This window comes from Didymosphaeria variabile (genome assembly GCF_027946475.1).
Source record: "Didymosphaeria variabile strain IMI 356815 chromosome Unknown scaffold_3, whole genome shotgun sequence".
NCBI lineage: Eukaryota > Fungi > Ascomycota > Dothideomycetes > Pleosporales > Didymosphaeriaceae > Didymosphaeria > Didymosphaeria variabile.
In genome coordinates, this window is record NW_026611622.1 from 1,963,220 (window position 1) to 1,986,449 (window position 23,230).

The 23,230-nt window shown below is 53.3% G+C and overlaps 9 protein-coding genes across 9 annotated transcripts; 3 read left to right on the top strand and 6 right to left on the bottom strand.

The window, feature by feature from the left end:
• Positions 1-883: 883 nt before the first annotated feature.
• Positions 884-2,011, top strand: N0V89_004008 (uncharacterized protein; the record flags this gene model as incomplete). Its single annotated transcript, XM_056212801.1, has 5 exons — positions 884-1,085; positions 1,142-1,191; positions 1,244-1,287; positions 1,346-1,723; positions 1,777-2,011. 5 exons carry the CDS (start codon positions 884-886, stop codon positions 2,009-2,011), a joined length of 909 nt encoding a protein of 302 aa, XP_056073109.1.
• Positions 2,012-2,554: 543 nt separating this feature from the next.
• Positions 2,555-3,643, bottom strand: N0V89_004009 (uncharacterized protein; the record flags this gene model as incomplete). The annotated part of the gene is made up of 1 exon (XM_056212802.1): positions 2,555-3,643. The coding sequence occupies one exon, from the start codon at positions 3,641-3,643 to the stop codon at positions 2,555-2,557; it is 1,089 nt and encodes a 362-aa protein (XP_056073110.1).
• Positions 3,644-4,352: 709 nt separating this feature from the next.
• On the bottom strand, positions 4,353-5,141 carry N0V89_004010 (uncharacterized protein; the record flags this gene model as incomplete). The annotated part of the gene is made up of 1 exon (XM_056212803.1): positions 4,353-5,141. The coding sequence occupies one exon, from the start codon at positions 5,139-5,141 to the stop codon at positions 4,353-4,355; it is 789 nt and encodes a 262-aa protein (XP_056073111.1).
• Positions 5,142-6,690: 1,549 nt separating this feature from the next.
• N0V89_004011 (uncharacterized protein) lies at positions 6,691-7,226 on the bottom strand (the record flags this gene model as incomplete). Its single annotated transcript, XM_056212804.1, has 2 exons — positions 6,691-6,964; positions 7,222-7,226. The coding sequence occupies 2 exons, from the start codon at positions 7,224-7,226 to the stop codon at positions 6,691-6,693; spliced, it is 279 nt and encodes a 92-aa protein (XP_056073112.1).
• Positions 7,227-9,129: 1,903 nt separating this feature from the next.
• Positions 9,130-10,482, bottom strand: UTP5 (Small subunit (SSU) processome component; the record flags this gene model as incomplete). The annotated part of the gene is made up of 1 exon (XM_056212805.1): positions 9,130-10,482. One exon carries the CDS (start codon positions 10,480-10,482, stop codon positions 9,130-9,132), a length of 1,353 nt encoding a protein of 450 aa, XP_056073113.1.
• Positions 10,483-11,741: 1,259 nt separating this feature from the next.
• Positions 11,742-14,381, top strand: BDF1 (transcription initiation at TATA-containing promoter protein; the record flags this gene model as incomplete). The annotated part of the gene is made up of 3 exons (XM_056212806.1): positions 11,742-11,767; positions 11,861-14,262; positions 14,314-14,381. 3 exons carry the CDS (start codon positions 11,742-11,744, stop codon positions 14,379-14,381), a joined length of 2,496 nt encoding a protein of 831 aa, XP_056073114.1.
• Positions 14,382-15,596: 1,215 nt separating this feature from the next.
• Positions 15,597-17,192, top strand: RVB1 (RuvB ATP-dependent DNA helicase pontin; the record flags this gene model as incomplete). Its single annotated transcript, XM_056212807.1, has 4 exons — positions 15,597-15,752; positions 15,800-16,019; positions 16,124-16,671; positions 16,725-17,192. 4 exons carry the CDS (start codon positions 15,597-15,599, stop codon positions 17,190-17,192), a joined length of 1,392 nt encoding a protein of 463 aa, XP_056073115.1.
• Positions 17,193-17,739: 547 nt separating this feature from the next.
• Positions 17,740-19,752, bottom strand: N0V89_004015 (uncharacterized protein; the record flags this gene model as incomplete). The annotated part of the gene is made up of 1 exon (XM_056212808.1): positions 17,740-19,752. The coding sequence occupies one exon, from the start codon at positions 19,750-19,752 to the stop codon at positions 17,740-17,742; it is 2,013 nt and encodes a 670-aa protein (XP_056073116.1).
• A 972-nt stretch (positions 19,753-20,724) lies between these two features.
• On the bottom strand, positions 20,725-22,806 carry N0V89_004016 (uncharacterized protein; the record flags this gene model as incomplete). The annotated part of the gene is made up of 3 exons (XM_056212809.1): positions 20,725-20,753; positions 20,805-22,548; positions 22,597-22,806. The coding sequence occupies 3 exons, from the start codon at positions 22,804-22,806 to the stop codon at positions 20,725-20,727; spliced, it is 1,983 nt and encodes a 660-aa protein (XP_056073117.1).
• Between the last annotated feature and the right edge of the window lie 424 nt (positions 22,807-23,230).

Consider the following 23,230-nt stretch of genomic DNA (forward strand, 5'->3'; position numbering starts at 1 on the left):
TATATCCGGTTTCCAAGTGTGACAATGTTCGAGATATCACCTGAAAATGGATTCTTGGTCTCAGCTATCTGGACACTCGAAATTCGATAGCTTTTCTTACTCGAGTATAGTACTGATCGTTTTGGAAGCGGACAGCTGATGGAACGATTGTTCTCACGAACAGGTTCATCCCACATATGGAGTCGTTTGACACTGTAATTTGCTATTTCTGTAGTAGTTGATGGTAGATCCCACTCTACTTTACTTGCGTGGTAGCTTGAAAGAGTACCATGTTTAGCTAAATATCAAACATCTTTTCGCCTGCATAGCTCGTCTGCGATCAAAGAAAGTAATTCACGCTTTCAGGCTGCAATTGGGCTTCATGAAGACATATCCGGAACCATCTTAACGCCGTGATCTGACCTGGATTTTGAATCAACAAGGGGTCCGGCTCTTGGATGTGTTTCACGATCTGCACTTGATGCGAAGCTGGGGAAATTACCGAAAAACGACCGTTCGGCCGGGCTCCACACCGAAACGGCACCACGACGTTCTCTCGCTTCTTCACAAATCTCCTTCAAGTTGATTAGTGCTCGACAGCTCGGCCAAACAATAACATGCCGTCTTGGCCTCTGCAGGCGGCACAAGCGTTCGAGATACTATCCATTCAAAGCAGCTGGTTATGAGTCTTGGTTTGAGCGACGTCGTTCCGCCAAATGCCGCGGCCCATTCGGACGAATGTCTTCAATGCGTGCGGTAGCTGAAACTACGAAGGCCCGATCATACAGGCACATATAGGGTGTTCCTGATATCGCTTTCTTTGTGTTCGCAACGCATCATCTCTTATACGGAACTGGGTTCTTTCTTTTTCCCCTCACCAAAGTCATTCTTTTCCGACCCAGCTATGATGCTCGTACAATTCTTGTTGTGTCTTTCGATTCTGACGTCGGCGCAAGCTGCCACCATTTCTGCAACACAATGCGACAATGCTACCGCATCGGCTGCTCCAAATATCGTCTTTGACGGGCGTGTGAGGGCAAACGCGACCGTAACCGATTTTGATGGAACGTCCGGGCCCTTCAATCCTGACTTTGTCAAGGGAGAAAGTATGCCTTGCTAATTGCTGCCTTCACGGAAAACACTGGGCTGATATTTAAGCCAGATGTGAGCTTTAGTCAGCTGATCAAATTTCCAGAGGGCGAAATTGCGTTGGTACGCAATGTTAACATTCCCTCATTGTGCAGTCGTTCTAACAGTACCAAAGTTTGACAGCAGCGTGGGCGCTAAGGCCATTGAAGTCACGATCAGGTAAACAAGCCATTCTAGCGCTCGTTTCGTTGTTCGAACGGATGCTGATGCGATACAGTGATCAATCGATCTTCAATCCCGGGGGTTCCAATGCCCAGACCGCTGTTCGTCGCGCAGAGTTGATGCCCCGAGGCGACCTTGTTGCTGACAATGTAACCACGACGGGCATCAAAACGCTGCATTTCTCCATCAAGCCTAGCGCCGACAGGCCACTAAATGTTAGCCATGAGTATCTGATGGTGTTTCTCGAGCGAGCTGATTTTGCTGGAAACCTCTTCATGCTCCGAACCGGAACTCTGATTGGTAGTGATGGTTCCACCAAAAACGACTTGGTCCTTTTCGGAAACACCCAAAATGGCACACAGACTCTATTCACAACGCCTTTCGAGAAGGCTGCATTCAACAATTTCGCGTTACGTCTAGACTTCACGCAAAAGTGAGCTCAACTATATTACGTTTTGTTCCCCGCGTTTGGCTAACAGTCAACAGCACCATTCAAGTCTTCCAGTCGACTGGAGGTGCGCCTCTGGTGCAACAGACGGAGCCATTGCCTAATGATCTATCTGGAAATGGTGATTACCACGTCGGACTCAACAAAAATCCCACGGATCCGGGTGCGGATTCCCTTCGTTCGGGTTTCCAGGAAAGCGGCATAAACGAGGGGATGGTGTACGGTAGCATATTCATCGAAGACAACGCCAATTCGACCGTGACGCTGTCTTAAGCGGCTTATGTACGAAGTCTACATGTAGACGGTGTGTCTTCGTGCTGGGGGATCGATAGCCTCAGACCATTCCTGTTTAGATTGTTGTACGTGGTGCACACGTAGTGATAATTAGCATATAGTCAAGCATTTGGCGCATATATTGCGCATTCCTACAGCTTTGTTCTGGTTCTGTAAATTGCGTCAAGATATTCGGAATGATTGATGGGTGCTGATCAGTGTTGATTGCGAACGTAGGACATGGAAAGTCTGGCGGCACTCGAGTTAATTCAGGGGACCCTAGCCGGTTAGCCTGCCTGTGGTGGGCAAGCGCGAACTCGCTTCAAGCGACCACACGCAGACTTCTGACATTCGCCTCTACGACACCGTCATCGAGATACATGATGAAAATCTGGACGCCTTGTAGTATTATCATTACCTTACATTTTGCTGTTCTCGTGTATCGTCTAGGACTCGATCAGTTTCACTGATCCGTTTCTGGTGTACAATCCAACTCTTGTTCTATCCAACCATCCTAGGCGTCATTCTAGTCCCCCCACTCACTCAATTCTTTGGACCAAAGATGAAAGCCTGTGAAGCACGCTTCTTCAGCTGCGGCATAGAAGGCATCTTGCTGAGTCGGCGCGGGAGGTTGCGTGGCTCCTCGTCCTTCTTGACGATTGAATCGCGGTGCGTCTCGCCCTTGCCCGAAGCATGCGGTGCGAGGAAAGTGTCAAAAGTAATATCTGTCTTTGCAACGTATGGCGGTGAGAAAGAGCTGCGGATTCGGTTGGGATTGCGGTCGGCTTTCCTGACCAGTGGACGACGATCCCACGCGCGACCACGATTGCGACTAGAGTCCCGGGAGGACTCAGATGTATGTGGAGATTGAACCACAGGATTACGAGCTGGTCTCAAGCCGTTGTTGCCAGCACCAACAGATGTGCTATTGCGCGTGTTCTGGGCCTCGCTCACGGGGAAGGGGAAGGACTCATGTGAAAATTGCGGCGCGAGAGAGGTCGGAGAAAGCGGTAAGCTGGGCGTACTTACGGTGCGGAGATCGACCATGGAACGGGAATCTTCATCACGCGTCTGTACATTGTAAGCCTCAACTTCTTTGACCATCTCCAGTTTGGTCAAGGGTGAACCTACGAAACGCTTCGCCTGTTGCGTCGACTTGAGCATGAAGCGCTCACCCCCGCGCTTCTCGTCGAGGATATCTGCGATGATATCTTGTCGCTTGTCGGTGTAGGGGACCAGTTCAATACGAGATACGTGGTATTGGACCAGCTTGCCTCCAGACCACTCGCTCAGGTTGTGATTGAGCTCACCGATAGCCAAAGCGGTTCGATCTTCATCAGACAGAGAGCTGCTGTAGTAACGGCGACTTACTGGTTGCTGCGAGGATAACGACTGCGTAGAGGCCGACCAATTCATGGAGGAGGTGCGGGGTGGGTGGAGCGGCGAAGAGTTTTGAGAGTTAGGAAGCTCTAAGGCCAGGCGCGCATTTCTAGCTTCCTCAGCTTGCTCTTGCGCGATGCGAGCCAAGGTGTCTTGATTGAAGGAGCCGAATGTCTGAGGTTTCAGGTTGTGCTCAGGCTCTAAGATCCTACCATCGACGATTGAAGGACGTTTGCCGCGTTGTGACGGCATGCCTGGCGCGTTGGCCGGGGCGGAAACGCTGCGGCCGTGCCGTCTATGTGCGCGAAAAGAAGTCATGGTGAAAAGTTTCGCTCAGATTCGATGCCTGCACCGGAACTGAATCGAAGTTTGGGGTCTTCACGTGAGTAAGTGAGTGAATGACCGTTCTGACAATTTGCGGCCTGGCAAGACGGTTGGTACCTTCGGCTCTAGCCCACCTGGTAAGCTCGAATCAGCTATATACCAGCTGGCTCACATCGTGTAAGGTACCGAGTGTCGTCTAGCATCGTGCATGCACATTCCAAGTGCACAAGGTTTGCTGTGAAGGTTTGCTTTGTTCACCAGCATACACCACGACGGACGTGCACTCTACAAAGAAAGAGATTGCATACGTGTTCCAGCCTGATCCTACAAATAAGGGCGAACGATGCAAAACATCAGCCATTTCTCAATTCAGCCTCTTCACTGATGGGATGCATGGAGTGAGTTAAGCCTTATTGTCCAGAAACAAATATCCAGGTGCCGTATTGTATGTCTGTGCAGTCACTCTACCTTTTCTGCCACGAAAAAAGTACCCTCAAGCATACCTAAAGGAATGACGGCTTCACACAACGCTCTTACTCACAGCGGTGTCGTCCTCAGGATTATAAAACAATTTGTTGGCATCGGCACCTTTACACCGGGCGAACCAAACAATAGCACGTTGTTAGAGGAATGCTGTTCACTCAAGATGACACAGCCGGCCGAGGTTTGCGCGAAAGCTCTTTTTGAGGCGCTTCCCACGGCTCTCCTCGGTTGAAGAGTCACTCCAGCTGAAAAAGCTTTGGGGCTCGGGACGAACAAAGGGCCCCGGCTCCACCACACTGGGATGTGTCAGATGAGCTTCATGTGTAGCCTCGTTCCACATCATGATCTCTGCCTTGTCGAAATAGCGGATCGGGCTGCGGAGATCACCACTTGGACCGTACATTGGGCGTAGCGGTAGGTGATTACGCCATGGTGCATGTGAATTTGAAGTCATATCCGCCAAGAGCTGGTCAGCATCGGTGTCTTCGTCGTCCTCATACCACATCTGATTGAACTCTTGTAAGTACTTATCAGGAATCGGCGCTTCCCGCTCAGTCTGGCAGTTCCAGTCACTTGACACCTTCGGGGCACCATAATTCTCCAAGTCATCATCAAGGTGATCAGCAGTTTGCCAGTTGGGACCCAAGGCCTTGCGAGTGGCATTCATCATCTTGGACTTCTGTAATGCACGGTCAGTATAAACAAGCGGGAATTGCTCACCCCCAGCCGTATCGTTCGGTTTCTTGAAATGCCCGTTGTACGCAGGATTTGACGGACGTTTGAACGGACCTGACACTCCCATGTGGTGACGCTGATACGCTTCCCCAAGGTGTTCTTGAAACACCTCTGCATTCAGCTGTGCCTCGTAAAAAGCAAGTTCCTCATGTGGCAGCCCTACGCTGAAACGATGAGGACGGAGATTACTAGTGACAATGTCAGGCATGGTTGAGCTTCAGCTTCTTTGGGCTTTGGTAGATTATGCCAAGCGAATGTGAGGTATGCTTATTATATGCTGGCTGGCTAAGCCACGAAACTGAAAGTATCTGGAGTTGATACCTTGCAACCTGTTTTCCATTGTGCACACATACAGTGCCGGTGAAAATAGAATTCTGGCCAAAAAATGCACGTGAATCGATTGCAAGGGTATTACAGATCACTGAGGTACATAGAGATAACGTTACACTTTAAGGGAGCTCAGCCACTATGCGACTTGATTATTCTACGGAAGGTCTATCGACTTCAAAAGCTTGTAAAGGTATATGTGTGCTTTAGTAAAATGCTCTGATCGTAGCATTGACGCAACAAAAAACAAAGGGAATAGGATAAGCACTAATGATTACAGCTCAGTTTTTCCAAGAGTCTGCCCATCCTTTTTGTGTACCCATGACTGTGCCGCGTCTTCTTCTCTTCCAACTTGGTGCTTTCCATTGATTGCACCGTTCTGTGCCGTTTTTTTAAGACCGGACTCTCTTCCGTAATTGTAATGGCTCTAGAGCAAGGTGTATGAACACGCGGACTCCTTTCCGGATAGTAATTGAAATCATCTTCTTCAACGAAAGGCAAGTCAAAGTCGTCGAACAGTGTCTCTTCTGTCTCAGCCTGTTCGTTCGCATTGCGCATGTCGAATGCGACCCAGGTGGCATCCGTGTCGTAACCCTTGCTGTTGCTACTGATGTGTGGAGGATAGTACTGGCATATAAACGTCTCCTGCTTGTTTTGTTCTGATTGCTCTTCGTTTGACTCTTCAACCGAGACGAGGGAGATGGAGGATGCACTGTTGCCCCAGTGGCTCAGAGGGCTTACTAGCCCGTACCTCTTTGAGCGGTGGAAAAGCGAGTCTGATGAGAGTGAAAGAATGTCTACCAGACATGGAGTCCCTGGTTGAGCTATTACGTGAGAGTCGGAACAGGTGCATGGGATGATATCTGATACTCGCTTTCCCGGGTGATACCGCACTGATGGCGTGAAAAGGTGATTTTGTGACCGGAGATGCTGAGGTCTGGACGGGACAGATGAGGTGTTGGGTTTCAACTTTCTTGCGCTGGAAAATACCTTGTTGGTCATCTTAAAAGTGGTGCGATGCGCCGGATCGAAAGAAGGATGACAGAATGAGAGCAAGCGAGTGGACTATCGAGTGAACGGGTATGTCAAAAGGGTCGTAATTCCTATATTACACTCAGACGGGCCATACGTTCTTGTACGGAGGTAATTTGACGTAGGCCTCACAAAGAATGGTGGGGAGTACAAGGGAACAAAAGCCTAATAAAGGGAAGTCAGTATCGGGCAAATCGAATGAATAACACCTTCTGTGAAGAGGACAAAGGACGCATGCAATGAACATACATAAGCCTCAGTGCAGGAGTTGCTTGATACGCTGAGCCTCGTACTGCGGCGTAGCAAATGGCTCCCTTTTGTGATGTTTGAACTATATCATGACATACTAAGAACTTCTCTACTCGAGTTCTACAGCTCTAGACGCGAAGTTTCTTCCATCAGCCCCGCACATCTTTCTCTATGTGTTTCTTCTCCGATTGCACTGCGTCTCTTAGCCGCTCTTTCTTCGATTGCACTGCATGCCGTATCCACTCCTCCTTCGACTTCACTGAGCCATGAAGGTGCCTAAACTGATACATCAATTTACTTACCAGTTCATTCAGGCGTGGCTGCTCTAGCTCCTCTCGGATCTCTTGTTGAAGCTTCTCCTGAAGGTACTCTAGTGTATTCATTTCGCGTTGGGGACAGAGCTCGTAGCCATAGATCGGTCGCCTTGCAATTTCGGAAAACGTTTGAAGGGAGCTTGGCTAGCGCCACTTAGAGCAACCTCTACAATATGAGTCCTAGTCATAGATAGAGTGGGGCGTGGCTAAGTTAGTGCGTGTAGATGAGACATCATCAGCAAGAAAGCTGGGCGGACGGGGAACGTAGATCACTTGTGAGATGGCACCAAACACGTCCATGTCACTGCTACGGCGAACAATATCATTGGTGCTGGCTTCATTGGTAGCGACAAGCTGCCAACCTACAGCATTGTGTTGGATCTGTAAAGAGCCTGCAAGATAATCTTGAACTGGGTGGGTGAAAGCGTTCGAGAAAGCTTCATGAGTAAGCGCGTGTTCAGCAATCACTTCGGTCATGTTTGGGAGACCATCTTGACAAACACCATGCCATCAGCCTGCCGCCTTGGACGAGCCCAGGTCCCAGTAGACAGTTGTGGACTCTCCTTCCGCTGTTGAGATGCTTGAGGAGTATTGTGTCCATCAAGCCCTTTCCACGCGACGGCCCGCCTGCGGCGTACACGAACAGAAACAGCAGTCTCATACGCAGACAGACCTTCAGAAATGTTGTTCCAATAGTGTGTTTCGTTCATAGACATGACTTTGGTCATTTGACGTTTAGCAATGTTCTTTCAATTGAAGGATGGGATGTTGAATGTGGGTATGTGGAATGTAAATGTCACAGCAAAACACATATTTATTACGTAGATCTCATCGTCGGACGGAAGCACAGGCGGAAAAGGACGAGCCTGCGTGATGTTCGTAGTATCATGTACACACAATGAGAGGTCGTATGGTACAATGAAACACTGGATCGGGCCCCACGTGCGGATACTTGCATTAACAATACTGTGTCGCCTGGCTTCCCCGAATAACCGAACATTTTCTAGCAGCGAAACCTCAGTGCAATCAGGCAAGCAAGAAGTGAGCTGTAAGAACATCGTTTCGGTCAGTGGATCACTGAAATTTCTATGAATATCTCACAGCCTACGAGCTACTGCGTCGCCTGTAACGCGCACACCGGGCAATATCTGCCTGCCTGTGCATGGACGTCTCCCAGATCTCTCCATTCTCATTCTCAACACTGTTGTGTAGATGAGCAGTAGCGCCGGCCACGTCACTGACAAAGGTCCCGCTTGGATCATGTGCAGGAAGATCGGCCGGCAAGCCCTCCAGGCTCGCGTCATGAGTGTTTGCCAGCAATCTTGGGGCCGGTAACTGTTCCCTACTCTCGGGCATCTCGTAGACCCCCTTCGTCTCTTTGGCTGTCATCTTGAACCCCAGCCTCACTAGCCTCACTGAAGACTTCTACAGACTCTAGAACGCCCTTCAAACTCCTACGGATCTCGGGATTCACCACGCATCGCCCTTTCCGCTTCAACGTAACACTACTCGCACACCCACCAGAAGCTTCCTGCCGTGAAGACGCTGACACGCGAAACCTATCCACGACAACCGTCCTCCTCGCCGGCCCGTCTTTCAGGCGCATACTGCCAACTGCAGCCCCAAATGGATGCTCAGGCGACGAGTAGAAATGCACACTCTCTACAGTATTCGAGGGCGGTGTGACAGGACGAGGAGTGCATTTCTCACAGCAATGGGGTCGTACTTCATGCTGGTAAAGATGCCCGGATGCTGTGCGGCGGAGGGTAGGAAGGGGTTGTCCTGGCGTGAGAGGCTTGCCGTCGAGATGGAGGATCTGGGCATGGATTATTGGGAAAGGTGACTGGGGAGCTTGGTTGGTTGACAAGGAAACTGTGCGTTTTTGGACTTTAGACATGTCGTGATCAAGGGAATGAAAGAGCGCGAAGTGGAAGGTGTCAATATAACCATTCTGCAGCGATCTGCACAACGGTACAACATCGTGCAATGTTTCAGTGTGAGTACGGTGTTGATGTGCATGGTAAGTGATCAAAGCGACACAAAGCGACACAAAGCAAAATAAGACAACATGTCGCATAGTAGCAAACGCTACTCACTGGATTCCCAACCGCTATGCAAGACTAAGTACAGTAAATTCATCATTCACTGGAAGGCGCCTTTGGCGCCTGGATATCAAGCCACTCGTATCATCGTGAATGTGATATCAACAACTCAACGCCGGATTATGTGCTCGATGCTCGTGCAGACCATTGATTGCAAATTTTGATACAACTTTTAACGTCTTCGTGAGAGGCCTGCGCGGGCGGCTGTCGATCGCCGTTCCGGTTTCGCCTCCTCTTCGCTCTCCGAGACTTCTTCGCCGTCTAGCTCCTCGTCCGGCCCGGACAAGTCCTCACCAGAATCATCATCTGTCTCTTCTGCTTCATCGTCGATGAGATCCTCGGAATCTTCGCTTCCTTCTTCCGACAATTCGTCTACCTCCATGGTGGTCGGCATTCCGTCCACAGAGCTCTCGACCTCATCGTCAACGTCTCGCTGCGACCGCTTTCGTGAATCTTCCATAACAACGTCCGAGTCGTCTGCCTCGTCCTCATCCGATGATGGCTCTTCCTCTCCCTCAACGTAAATCACCGCCTCATCCATGTCATCCTTCGCAGCCCTCTCTTGGTTTCTTCGTCGGAGTTCCAGTTGTGTCTGGAGCATATCCAGTCTGCCCTTGAGTGACAATAACGGCTGCAGACCGGTTGATCGCTGAGTGAGGACCTTGGTCAACGTCGCTGTTTGCTTGATCAAGTTTGACTGAGTCGCAAGGTATCCACCATGTGTTGCAAGCGACCATTGGACCCACACCATTAGCATACCGGGCCGTCCAGGCCTCTTGTGTAACCGTTCAGCGAGTTTCTGTAGGAGAGCACCAACCAACGGGGAAGGCAGGCGTTCGATGGTGGAGTATATCGTGTCGACATCGTTTACGCGCAGACAGGAGTCGAGGAGCTCTTGGTCGTTGGTCCGCAGAGCTTGAGTAAGCACTGTGCTTAACGAAGTCGCAGACGGTGCAGCCAACGGTCGGCGGATGGACGCGGTCGCAAGCTCGCGGGCGTCAGCGTCGGCACCGACAAACGCAGACTCGACATGGACAACTCGAGGTTCGCGGACTGGTTCAGCTTCTGGTTCTTGTGCCTTGAGACGCTCGCCAAAAGACAGCTCTTCAGGCTCCGCAGTGCCATCTTCAATAGGCCGATCTAGGCCGTTTTGGCCATTTGCCGCGGGGACGACGTCTTTTGAACCTGCATCCGAATCCTCGTCTTCAGAATTCGAGTCGTCGCTGTCCTCTTCCGCGCTAGATATCTGGATAATCTCTGGCACCGCATCCATGTCGACGTCACCATGACCAGCGTAACCCCCGCTCACCACAGCGGTGGCTTCGTCAACCCTGCCTTTCCGGTCGTTCCTCACGCCGTTCGTCTTTGCACTGACAGCGGGCTTCTTGTTTGGTGTTCCATTGATCAACGACTTGAGGCCAGCAGGCTGCGACAGCTTGGCCTTCTTGGTGGGAGGATGCGCATCGCGGGCGGCTTTGGGGGTCGAGGCAGGCGCGCGGGCGCGTGAGGAGAGTGGAGCGGGCATGGCGGCAGGCGCATGCAGTCGTGTGCAGAGAGAAGGGCGGCGCTCGATGTGGCAGCCTGACGGTGTGGTTGGTGAGGCCCAAGGCAGGCTGCAAAATCTCTAGCAGAGCAAAATATTTCCGAGCACGGGCCACGCTACCACGGTCGCGCCTACCGGGTTCGACAGGGATCCGGGGCGCGCCTTCTGTCGCGTCGCAGCTACCGTCGGCGACGCACGCCAGGTGCATGCAGACGCCGCGACGCCAGCAAGCAGCAGCGTCGCGCAGTGCACCTCTGGGCAGCGTGCAGCCGTGCAGCGGGCGGTGTAGCGGGCGGGCGTTGCGATGCAAGGCGGGTGCACGTGACGGTGGCTCTTGCTAGTGTCGCATTTTCAGGGGCGTTCCGCTTGGCCAAGAATCGGCGTGTCGGAGAGAATAAATGGAAGACGCATCCCACACCTCTTTCAACTTCACAAGACCTTTTCCCGACCCGCTCCCAATCCGCCGCCTGCTCCGAAACGACCGCCCACGACTCGCGCCCACCTCTCATTCGCACCCCGCCTCAGGCCCAGTCCGCGAACCCGGCTCCGCTCACAGCGGCCTCTCGCTACATATTGCGCGCCTGTCCTGCCTTGCTAGCGCCTGTCAATCGCGCATCATCCGCATCCGTGCGCATCGCCGCTGCGACACTTCTCGTCTGCAGAGCACTGTTGGTGTTGCGCTGCACCTGGAGTCGGGCGCATATGCAGTACTGAGCTGCGCGCGCACAGCTTGCCACAACCACAACAACGCGTCGGCGCACCGGCATACATCTGTGACTCATCGCCGCCCCTCTGGCTCTGGCTCTGAAGTGGACAGCTCGCCGCCGCCGCCGCCGCCATCAAAGGTACGTCACGTGTGCTATTTCCGTTTCAGCCTCTGCCACATAAATATCTCGCGCACCCCTCCCCGTTTGTTCGCAAACACGCCCGTCTCCCTAGCCGCATCTCACCTTCACCACCTTGCGACGCGCGTCTAAGCGAACCTTCGCCCTTCACTTTCCCGGGCTTGACTCTGGCACACCGTCGTTCTTTGTCGCGTGCGTTCGCTCAACTTATACTGATATAATCTTGACCGTAGAGGCTGTGAAGTGTGAACCCGGCGGTCACGCGAGTCAATCTAAACCAACGCCGTACCCATCTGCGCATCGTCTGTCTATGGCCCTATGGGAGTAATGACATCGCCTGCCTTCGACCAAGTTCCTCTGGACCTGAAAGCGACGGCAGCACCGCTGGTAGACGCCATGGCGGTGGATACCGAATCCAATGGGTGAGTGGGCCTTGTTCCTTTACTACTTGCATTGCGCCCTCACAGACATCATGCCTTCTCTCACCTCGGTTCTTGTGCTAATGCTATAATCAGCGTTCATGATGTATCCCTCGAGACTCAAAAGAACCCTAACGTCAACGGCAACGGCAACCACCACTCGTCACCAGACGCTGCGCCTGCGCTGGAACCTACTACAAACGTGTCCAGTGGCATCGACGGTGTCTCCCAATTTCTGCCTGATAGTCATCCCGACAATAACTCGTTGTTTGGGGATTCAGAAATGCCTTCGGTTACCGATGCCGTGGAGGCTCCAACTTCGGATGTACGCGACGAAGCGGCACCAGACACTACTGCAACTACAGAGAGTACGCAAAAGGTTCCAGAGACCCAATTGCCCGTTATGGAAGAGTCCCTCGGTGGTCCAGTGCAGTCGACCGATTCACAGGCGAACCAAGCTCCAGACTCAACCGCAGGTTCCACTGATTCAGCTGCTCCTCCCACAAAGCCTTTGAATGACCTCAAGATTGAAACTCAGCAATCAGCAACTCAACTTTCATTGACTGAGTCGCCCGCTGTGCTCGATCAAGAAATGGAAGATGCGCCAACGTCCGGCAAAGTACGCCCTCGTGAGGAGGATGCGGACATGGAAGATGCGCCCGATGCGAAACGCACAAAAACCCAGGATGAAGGTAATGAGTCGGCTGAATTTAAGGTGCCTGATCTACCTGCGCATACCGAACAGCCAAATGGTTCAGCTCCGACACCACCAGTCGCGGCAGCAGCTGCGTCTCCATCACAAGAGCCGTCTTCCGTTCAACAAGCTGTGCCATATAAGACATGGCCATCAGCACCAATGACGGAAGCTCAGAAGAAGTTTTTGCTTGAGCGCATTCGAAATACCAAGAAGATCAAGGTTTCGAATGCTTTTAAAGTGCCAGTAGATTACGAGGCTTTAAACATTCCTACATATCCATCCATTGTGACGAAGCCGATGGATCTCGGAACAATGGAAAACAAACTGAAGACGGGAGCTTACACATACGTTGCCGAATTCATGGCAGACTTGGACCAGATCGTGACCAACAGCGAGCTGTTCAACTCGACCACCCACCCGGTCACCCATGACGCCTACAATATGCGGGCTTATTTCTTGAAAGGCACCGATAGGCTTCCGAAAGAGGGAGACGAGGCAGCAAAGTCAGTCAAGCCCGTGAAGAAGCCCACGGTATCGACAGCACCAAAAGCCCGACGTGAGTCAAGGGCAGCACCGGTCGCAAAGTCACCACCAGCTTCAATCCCTACTACCACATCGACCCCCGCCTCGGCCTGGCCGTTGAATGCGGACGGTTTGCCCATGATCCGACGAGATTCCTCTAGCGCCAATGACCGTCCGAAGCGGGAAATTCATAGGCCTCCCTCGAAAGATCTTCCTTATTCTGCTGCGAAACCTCGAAAGAAGAAGTATCAGCTGGAACTGAAATTCTGCGAGAACGTCTTGTCGGAGTTGTTGAAACCTAAATATGCTAAATTCTCGTGGCCTTTCATGGCTCCTGTAGATCCGGTTGCCTTGAATATTCCTTCGTATATGAAGATCATCAAAAAACCGATGGACTTTGGGACTGTGAAAAAGAATCTGGACGCGGGTGTCTATCAAAACGCCAAGGACTTCTACAATGACGCACAGCTTGTGTTCCTCAATTGCTTCAAGTTCAATCCGGAGACGGATGAAGTGAACAAGATGGGCAAGCAGCTGAATGAGGTCTTCAACAGCTTATGGAGCGAGAAGGCCGATTGGCTTGCACAGAATGCACCCGATGCGGAGCCCCAATCTGCGGGTTCGGGCTATTCAGATGAAGAGGACGATGAAGACGAGGAAGATGATCCTGCACAGGCTCAATTCCTCGCCATCCAAAAGCAGATCGCAGCGCTCAATGAAACTGCTCAGCAGTTGCTGCAGCAACAGCAGCGAAAGGGGACGTCGCCCAAGGCGCCTAGCAAGAAAAAGTCTAAGGCAGGGCAGCCCAAGAGCAAAGCGGGCCCGCTCAAGGTACCTCCACCTGCAAAGCCGGCCAAATCGAAGCCCAAAAAGGCCCAAGCTCCTCTGAGCTATGCACAAAAGCAGGAGATCTCTGAGGGCATCAGCACACTTGGCGACGCCGATATGAGACGCGCCGTCCAGATCATTAGGAATGGCTGTCCCCACCTAGCGAACACCAACGATGATGAGATGGAGCTCGATATGGACGAGATCAACGATGACACATTGCGGGACCTGTTCCAGTTCATCAAGAGGGTGCGTGGTCCAAAGTCTGCAGCGGCAGAGGATGATGAATTCGAAATGCCACGTCCTGCCGCACCTTCGAGGCAGAACACTAGTCGGCCGAAAAAGAACAAGCCCATGGGCAAATCGGAACAGGAGGACAGTCTTCGCAGAATCCAGGAAAAGATGCAGTCGTTCAATGGGGCGGTGTCGGGATCCAGTCAATCACCACCTGGTAAGTCGTCAGTAGCATTTGAATTTGGGATCGAGTCTCATGTGTCTCTAGCCAACCAAGAGTCGAGCGACGATGATGACGACGACGATGACAGCGCTTCCGAAAGCGAGGAAGAGTAGAGTCGTTGCTCTTGCTCTCTTTGTTTTCCTCCCTCAGTAATTATTTTCCACTTCTTGCGTGCACTTTGGCAGGTACTTTCGTAGCCTTGGGATGCGATACGAATCTTGACGACCCTGGGCGACCGCAGTGACATTGATCCTGTTGGTCGGCAGCGGCGAACCTACTCACGCAATCGGTGGGCGAGGACCTGGTCAAACCGTCAGCTTGCGTCTCATGAATGCGGCATTGGGCCCTTGACTCTTGACCATGGCGTGCAACTTATCCCACGAAAACCCCACCCCTTACCATCAAAAGCACTGCATTCCTTGTACACTATACTTGGTGTCCGACATTTCGTGGATAGATTAACCAACCGGCAACGGGGTAATGATTGATGAGATTTCTGAATCTTCTTAACTTCTGGATTGATGGACCAGTCGGCCAGAGCTAGCGGCTGGAATTGGTGTGGAATCTGGAGTGGATCGGCTTGCCTGGTATCATGGTGTATGATAGCTGCGTAGGTATAGCCTGGCAGCCAGACCACAATAGCAGATAATTCCAATTATGTGCGCGTGTTTTTGTCCCCATCATGTGAACAAATAACCTTGTGAATGAGTGAACCCAAGTGGACACCGAGATGGCGATGTGTTTTCGTGGGGTCGCTACGAGTCGTGGCAGCGGGAGGCTTTCGAATCTTGCGGTTGCCCTTTGTAGTAGTCAGCGAACGATGCGAGCAGCAAGAAAGGACGCGAGTGACGGAGGTACTGGCATCTTGTTGCGGTCGCTGTGTGAGTCGCTGGATGTCGCTTCCCGAGCAGGAATGCGGCGGCGCTGCGGGCAAGGAATCGTTATCGTGGCGAAAGTTCGCAGTAAATTCAGAAAAGTCGTGCTGCAAATGATAGTTGGACACGGGCCCAGCGACGCCCTCGGAAAAGTGTCTTGGTGCCATGTCTGCGTGGGAAGGCGAGGAGCGCATGCGGAGTCGAAGTGGAGTCCTCACTTGATAGAGGCCGCCGCTGCGAAAGCCCCATGACCACGACCGCTTTTGGCAGGCTTAGGTGGGTCCGTGCTTGCAGAGCTTCGCGAATGTCTGGCCCAGCTTCGCGAAAAACAGCTGCAACGCGCCGGTCATCCTCTCCACCCCACTACCGCCTAATTCGTTCTCTACACCAATCGCATAACCACGGCTCGCTTCCTCATTGTAATTCAAGAGTCTCCAGCTTTCGATAACTGCCATGGCGACGACGGTGCCAGTCAGCGAGGTCAAGAGCAATACGCGTGAGAGCAGGACGGCTGCGCATTCGCACATCAAGGGATTGGGACTGAAAGGACCGGGTGGTCATGCAGACACGTCGGGTGGCGGTTTCATTGGCCAGGCGGCGGCTCGAGAGGTACTTTACGCCATGAGATAGCTGGAACAGTTGCTGATAGATTGTAGGCATGCGGGCTAGTTGTAGACCTAGTCAAAGCGAAGAAGATGTCTGGACGCGCCGTGTTGCTCGCTGGTGGGCCAGGCACAGGAAAGACAGCACTGGCGCTTGCAGTGAGCCAGGAGCTGGGCACGAAGGTACCTTTCTGCCCGATTGTTGGCAGCGAGATATACTCGGCAGAGGTAAAGAAAACGGAGGCGCTCATGGAAAACTTCCGGAGAGCTATAGGTATGTGGTGCGCCGTCTGCAACGTCTGGACTGGGAGACTGCACTCACCTTCATACTCATGGACATGCTCATCTGGAAGAACTTGCGCTGACTGTCTCACGCAGGCCTCCGTGTCAAGGAAACGAAGGAAGTCTACGAGGGCGAAGTCACCGAACTCACACCAGAGGAAGCCGAGAACCCTCTTGGAGGCTACGGTCGCACCATATCGCATCTCCTCATTACGCTCAAGTCTGCGCGCGGAACGAAGAAACTCCGTCTCGACCCTTCAATATACGAAGCGATACAGAAGGAGCGCGTGCGTCTCGGAGACGTTATCTACATCGAAGCCAACACAGGCGCGGTAAAGCGCGTAGGACGATCAGATGCATATGCTACAGAGTTCGATCTTGAAGCGGAAGAATACGTGCCGATACCAAAGGGCGACGTACACAAGAAGAAGGAGATCGTGCAGGATGTCACTTTACACGATCTTGATGTCGCAAACGCGAGGCCTCAGGGTGGTCAGGACATTATGAGCATGATGGGCCAGTTGATGAAGCCCAAGAAGACCGAGATCACAGAAAAGCTGCGGCTGGAGATCAACAAGGTGGTGAGCAAATACATCGATCAGGGCGTTGCAGACCTGGTTCCTGGTGTGCTCTTCATCGATGAAGTAAGTCGTCCCATCTCAACCATAGATCTTCATATATACTAATATTTACCTAGGTCCACATGCTCGACCTCGAAGCCTTCACCTTCCTGAACCGCGCCCTTGAATCACCACTCTCACCCCTAGTCATTCTGGCTTCAAATCGCGGCTTGACTCACATCCGCGGCGCGCCTAACCTGCCCCCATCCGCTCACGGCATTCCCTCCGACCTTCTCGCTCGCCTTCTCATCATTCCCACGCACCCGTACACCCCTGCAGAGATCAAGTCGATCGTCAGCATGCGCTCAAGGACAGAAGGTCTCAACCTCGCTCCTGCTGCGCTCGACAAGATCAGCTCTCTAGGTGAGAAGGTGTCGTTGCGTTACGCGTTGCAATTGCTTGCACCGGCTAGCATCCTAGCCAAGGTCAGCGGCCGGCAAGGAGGCGCGATTGAAGTTGCTGATGTTGAGGAGTGTGAGGGACTTTTCTTGGATGCAGGGAGGAGCGCGAAGAATCTTGCGAGCACGAATGGGTTCATTGCATGAGTTCGCAGGGTGTATAGGTGATATTGTGTACTATAAAACGGCGTTCTGGGAATGCAAGCCAAGGCCAAGGTTCGGCGGAGATTGGTTGAGATTCGTCTTCTGGGGGTAGGAAGCTCGAGGATGTAGGCGGTCAAAGAGGAGATTTAGACAGAAGACATGTCAACATATCGTAAAGGGTCGTGCCTTCGATACCCATCAGTTCCCCATGCGGACCCTGGAGACTGCAACTGAGTAGATTCTAATTCTAATGCGATGATTAATAGGTAGACTTTACTCTTACTTATGTAGAAGCGTTAAACGATGCGTCTATAGAGATAATGCTGTTAATAAAAAAGTAACACAACATGAGCTGACTTCGTTTGTCGCAGTTTCTCTGTTATGGCGCGCAGGATGCATATGACCTTGTGATACCGTGGATTCCTTAGTCACGCGCTTAGCGAGTGCCAACAACAGCGTCTCTACTGACCACGGGAGGCCAGGTGTGATCACCAGAACTGGATGTTGACGACGAAATGAATTTCTTTTGTGTTGCCGCACGTGTACCCGCCTACTTCTTGAAACCCTTATATGCCACCACCCATTCAGCAGCGGCCTTCCTCACCACTCTCTCTACATCCTCTCTCGCCTCTCTCCTTTGCCATTCCTCATCTTGTTCCGCACTCAGCCTCTGCGTCTTGCCTCCTTGCTCCTCCATATCCAAGTCTCGGCCATATCGCCTTGTTGGCGTCCACCCAATCGCATTTAGAATCTCATCTTCAGTCGGATCAGAAGCATGCGAGGACTGGGCAGACTCGACATGAGGAAACATAGTGTACGATTTCTGGAGACATGCGAGTTCCAGATATCGTGTGAAAGGGTCGAGGGCAATTGATGACTGGATGTTCGTCGTAATGCCCATGCCCTCGTCTTTGCTTTTGGACTTGCCTTTCTTGTCAGCTTTCGGCACTTGCTCCGCGCAGCCAAACTCCCCCTCATGGTGCCCGCATGTGCATCCTTTTGCCTCCATCTTGACTGGCAGCTCTGCCGCGTTGGTATGCGACTCACTGCGTGCTAGCCCTCGCGTCATCTTTTGGCTTGCCATGGCCCCGCGCGTATTCTGGTAAGCCCACACGCCGGTCGTTTGAGTGAGGCCGCCGAAGGTGACGATGAGGATGACGTCCATGGTAGCTGCGAAAGGAAGTAGCGCAGACGCGACAAGAGCTTTATTTCGAGATTGCTCGCGGGTGCGCATCAGCGAATTGACGAATTCAGCACGTGTTTCTTCGGGAGTTAGCGTAAGGGAGGGCGGGTGGATGAGGGTCAAAGAATCGAGCGCATTGGGTTTCGGGGTGCTGCCAGTGGATGACACTGATGGCGGTCGATCTATTGTAGCCGTTCCGGCTGTGGTAGGCGTAGAGGGCGTTGAAAGCTCAGCCGCTGGCGACGAAGCAGGTAGTTCTTGTATCGGATCGCTGGCTTGTGCAAGGGTCGACGAGGCGGCCGGGGCAAGTGCCTCATCGTCGTCAATGTCTTGCGTCGTCGATGTTATAGCGCCTCCCGACACCCTATCCAGGAACTCTACGGTCGAGGATCTCGATTTACTCACACCCTTGTTGATCAGCGATGTACCCTTCGCTTTCATACCCTTCCACGTCACTCTCGACGCATTCGTCATTGTCGCTCTCCGTACGTCCTCTTGCCACAGCCTTTGCGTCTTGTGCCATTGCGACTCCTTTTCGCCGGGCGCCGGTTTTGAGAGGGGCGGGAGCGGAGGTGCATAGATAAGAAAACGCGCAGGGATGCCTTCTGGACTGACGCCCTTTAGCCGTGGCTTGGGAAAGGGAATGAGGTAGGCGGTGACTTTTCCTGACTCGCGTGTGTGTTTGAGAGGTGTTGTTGAAGGTATGAGGGTAATGCCTGGGGAAGTGCTACTCGAGATAGCTCGATCTAGAGAAGGAGGCTCTTCGATTTCGAACCCGGCTTCGCGTGCCTTCGCAGAGGGAAACGATGTAGTAGCTGCGTGGTGTGTTTGCGATGGGACTGGCCTTCGTGGAATGCTGGAAGTAGAAGATTGTCGTAGTCGGAGTGGACCAGGCCACAAGCTCTCCTCCACAGGACTCCCAAGCGCAGTTGAAGGCGTCGAAGGACCGCGACTCCCCATTGCAATCTGAGGCGTTATTGGGTACGCATCCCGTTCGCTCCTTACCGTTGCACCGCGCACGAAAACTTCAGGAAACTCTGCTTGAGGGGCAACAACCATCTGCGGGCTGTTGTCACAGCTGTATTCGGCAGCTGCAATTTGCGGCGCATCCCTGGGTGTCTCTTCAAATTCCGAGTACGGTGGAGGAGCGTCGTCTATGTCATGATTGTTCCCGTGCATATGGTCGAGAGGGTTTTGCCGCTCTATGATACCGGGAGTTGCTTGTATCGATCGCCCTGTGATGCTGAATGTCGCAGGCGTTGCTTGTATTGATCCGGTCGACGTGACCTCCAGCGGATCTTCCACAAGTTGGGGTGCGAAATCGGTCTCTTGTTGGTGTACATGGCAGGCCATTATTGGGTTTTCGACTTGAGCCGCCATGTCGACAGGAACGTCGAGGCAGCGAGATGGTAGTCAAAGCTCCAGATGTCTCGTATTGTATACGAGACGAAGCTAAGCATCAACGAAAGGACCAAGCTCTGGAGATGGTGCGAGCGAACTGACAGCCCCTGCTGTTCTTATATCTCAGTCCACGTCTCACATATTTCCGATCCCGCTGGATAACGCCGAAATGCAACATTTAGCCCCAAGCCTACCTACAGCCATTTTCGAGATGACGCCTTCCACCAAGCCATCGCAAAGCTGCGTCCATAACGCGCAGCCCTCACCCAGCTCTTCCGCAGCTGCCTTGCGTCCTGAACGACATCAGACGAGCCGTCCAATCAGAAAGTACTTTGCTTGGTAAGAAACGGCCGGAGTTGGGGGCCACCACCGCGCTAAGACCCGTTATGGCCTTCCTTGCGACTCGCGTCTCCGCCCCAGCGCAGATCTCGCAATGGGCGAACTTTCCTCCATTACAGGTGGTCGTGGCGCAGTCGATGTGCTAGGCAGTGTTAGAAGGAGATGGGCGTGATGGCGTCGCAGAGAAGCCGTGACGGAGGTGCAGGAGGTGAAGGAATTGGAACAGGTGACCGTTCAGAAAAGCATTTTGCGATTCGCTGCGCCAACTGGACCCTCTTCAGCCCAGCATTCTGATATCGATTTCCTACCATACCAATTGATGACCATTCAGCAATGCTATCAAACATACTATTGCTGCATAGACTATATTGATACGATCAGCTCGTTCAACGTACACCTGTTGACCCATCGTGCCGGCCGATCAAATATGTACACCTCTTCCCACACGCATTCCGAATCTCTGCCCAACCTGTGGGCCAAGCCAACCGCATGCCATCTGCCGCAATCCTTCGGCTCGTTATACTCATTCCCATTCGGCTTGGAGGGGGATCAATGAGATTTAGCGGTCCGCACTATCGACGTAATACTCCTGATCATGTGTGGAAGATTCATTCACCAATCGTCCTTGTCGTCTTCATCGTCTGCAAATCATTAGCGTTTTTGCAACCTGCTGTAGGGAATCATGCACTTACCACTGTGACTAACTTTGGCCTTCCTCGCTGCGAGCGCACTAGCTAACGCACCAGCCAAACCACCAGCCTCAGGACCCGGCGTTCCAGGTCCGCTACCACCGGCAGCTCCTGCAGACGGCTCCTGACCAGGAACTGCTGCCGCACTTCGGTCTCGCTTTTCTGTGTCTGAGACTTTCTTTAATCTTGCACCACCACGAATATCGGCCAACAAGCCATCTCTACCGGCTGGGGCCTTCGGCAAAGGAGCAGCACCGCCTGGAGGCGGCGGTGGAGGTGGAGGAGGCGCGCCAGACCCAGTGGGCATTGGAGGCGGCGGGGGTGGGCCAGAGCCAGGAGGGAGAGGAGGTGGTGGTGGCGCGGCGCCAGATGGTGGTGGTGGCGCTTTTCCAGGCATCGGGGAGGTGGAGGGGTGCACTGTTCGTGGGCGGGAGGGGCGGTGCGTTGTTCGTGGGTGGCAGAGGCGGCGGGGTGGCGCGTTGTTCGTCGGCGGAAGAGGAGGTGGTAGTGGAGGTGCGCTCGATGATGGTAAAGGCGGAGGTGGTGGAGCTACGTTTGTCGGTGCAGCCGGGACTGGACGAGATGCAGAAGGCGGTAGTGGTGGTGGAGCATTGTGCGCCGGACGCGGCGGAGGCGGTACTGGTGCTGCTGCGGTCTTCGGGGGCAGGGGAGGTGGTGCGCTAGAAATAGGAGCAGGAGTATCGCGTGCTGGAGGAGGTGGAGGGACTGGCCCTCGACTCGGAGGCGGTGGCGGACCAGAAGGTACACGGCTTCCTGTGAATGGTGGTGGAACACCGAACCTCGGCGCTGATGATTTCTCGCCATCTTCTACGGGTGTTTTCGGTGGTCGTGGAGGAGGCGGTGGCCCTGGGTTCGCAACATTCGACGAGGCTCGGGCTCTCGCCGGTGGCGGTGGAGGTTCGTTCGCCAGCTTGCCAGCATCTGCGAATGGGGGAGGCGCCCGGAACTTGGGCTGCGGTGGCCCAGGAGGCGGTGGAGGAGTTGCTTGTCGAGGAGGCGATGGCGGTGCCGGGCTTCCAGACGAAGCACGGTTGATACTCGAGGCGTCTGTTCGGGTCCTGCGAGCTGGCGGGGGTGCGGGTGCAGGCCCACGTTTCGAGGATGCGCCAGTGTTCTGAGGACTCAGAGAAACCTTAGTTGGTGGCGCACTCGGAGGAGGCGGAGGAGGAGCCCTGCTCTTCTTTTCTTTTTCTTCTGCTTGCACCTTCTCGTTTGCTTTGCGCTGCTCAATGTATAATTTGATGAAATCAGCGTTCTCCTCGATTTGGTCTTCCGTGATGCCCATAGCGAGCAGTTCTTTCAGCAACGGTTGCCATGACGGATCGCTTGTGTCGATTGTCGAACTCCTAGCGCTGCTCACGTTCGACTGGTTCGTGGTGGTGGGCGAAGTAACGCTCGGTGGGATGATAGACTGCGGTTGCTGCGTAGGAGTTGAGTGCCTGTGTCCGAAAATGCCACCCAGAAGACCGTGACTCTTGTGTCCATTTGTTGGAGCTCCGCCTCCACTGCCAACAGCCGCTCCGAACGGCTTGTTCTTGGTGTTCTTATGGGCGTTCTTCTCCCGGTCGTCCATCTTCTTCTTGAACGTCTTGGCCTCTTTCTCGTCGGCGAAGGAGAGGCCCGCAAGGCAGTCTTGGAGCTCGAAAGTGTGGAAGAAAACGCGATCTTGGTTATACGCAAAGGTGTCGTATATTTCCTGGTCCCAGATCACACCCCGACTGGTCGGCTAACTCGTATCAGCGTCTCTTTCTTGCGATGGCATCTGTACACGTACCGAAATATCCACCAGCTTGATCCAGAAGGTGTTGCCCACGAGGTCGTTGGCCAGCACCGCGGCGCCCTGCAGTCCCGTGTAGGTCCATTGGTGCTTGTCCGGGTAGGCGATGTAAAGCTTCGCGACGGCAACGGCGTGGATCTTGTTGTTCTGCTTGGGCACGGTGCGCTTCACCGTCTGCTTGTCTTCGTCGGACAAAATCGAGGGCATCTTGTCGCTATCTGGCGATGGTGTCAGTAGAGCTGCTGGGTCGGCGCCTGGCAGGCAGCGCGGTGGGGGATCGGGGTGCGCAAGCTCACCAGGCAGCACATACAAGCCGCGCAATGCTGCACTCGAGGCAGCAGCGGCGGAATATGGGCGCTTGTAGACCAGGCGGCGGCGGCGCGTGGAGGAAGAATAGCGGGAGCTGCGTGAGCTGCGGGAACTGCAACAATCGTGAAGTGAACAGACGTCAACGCTGCTGCGGCTCATGGCGAACCGAGCCAGCGGGAAACGGCTGAGCTAGCGTAACACTGCCAAGAAATGGCTTTCGAGAAACATCTTTCCATATATACCACGCATCCTGGACACCTCACACGACTCACCGCCACGTACGGCGTCGCTAGCGGGAACCATCGTGACCTGCGAGTGGAGC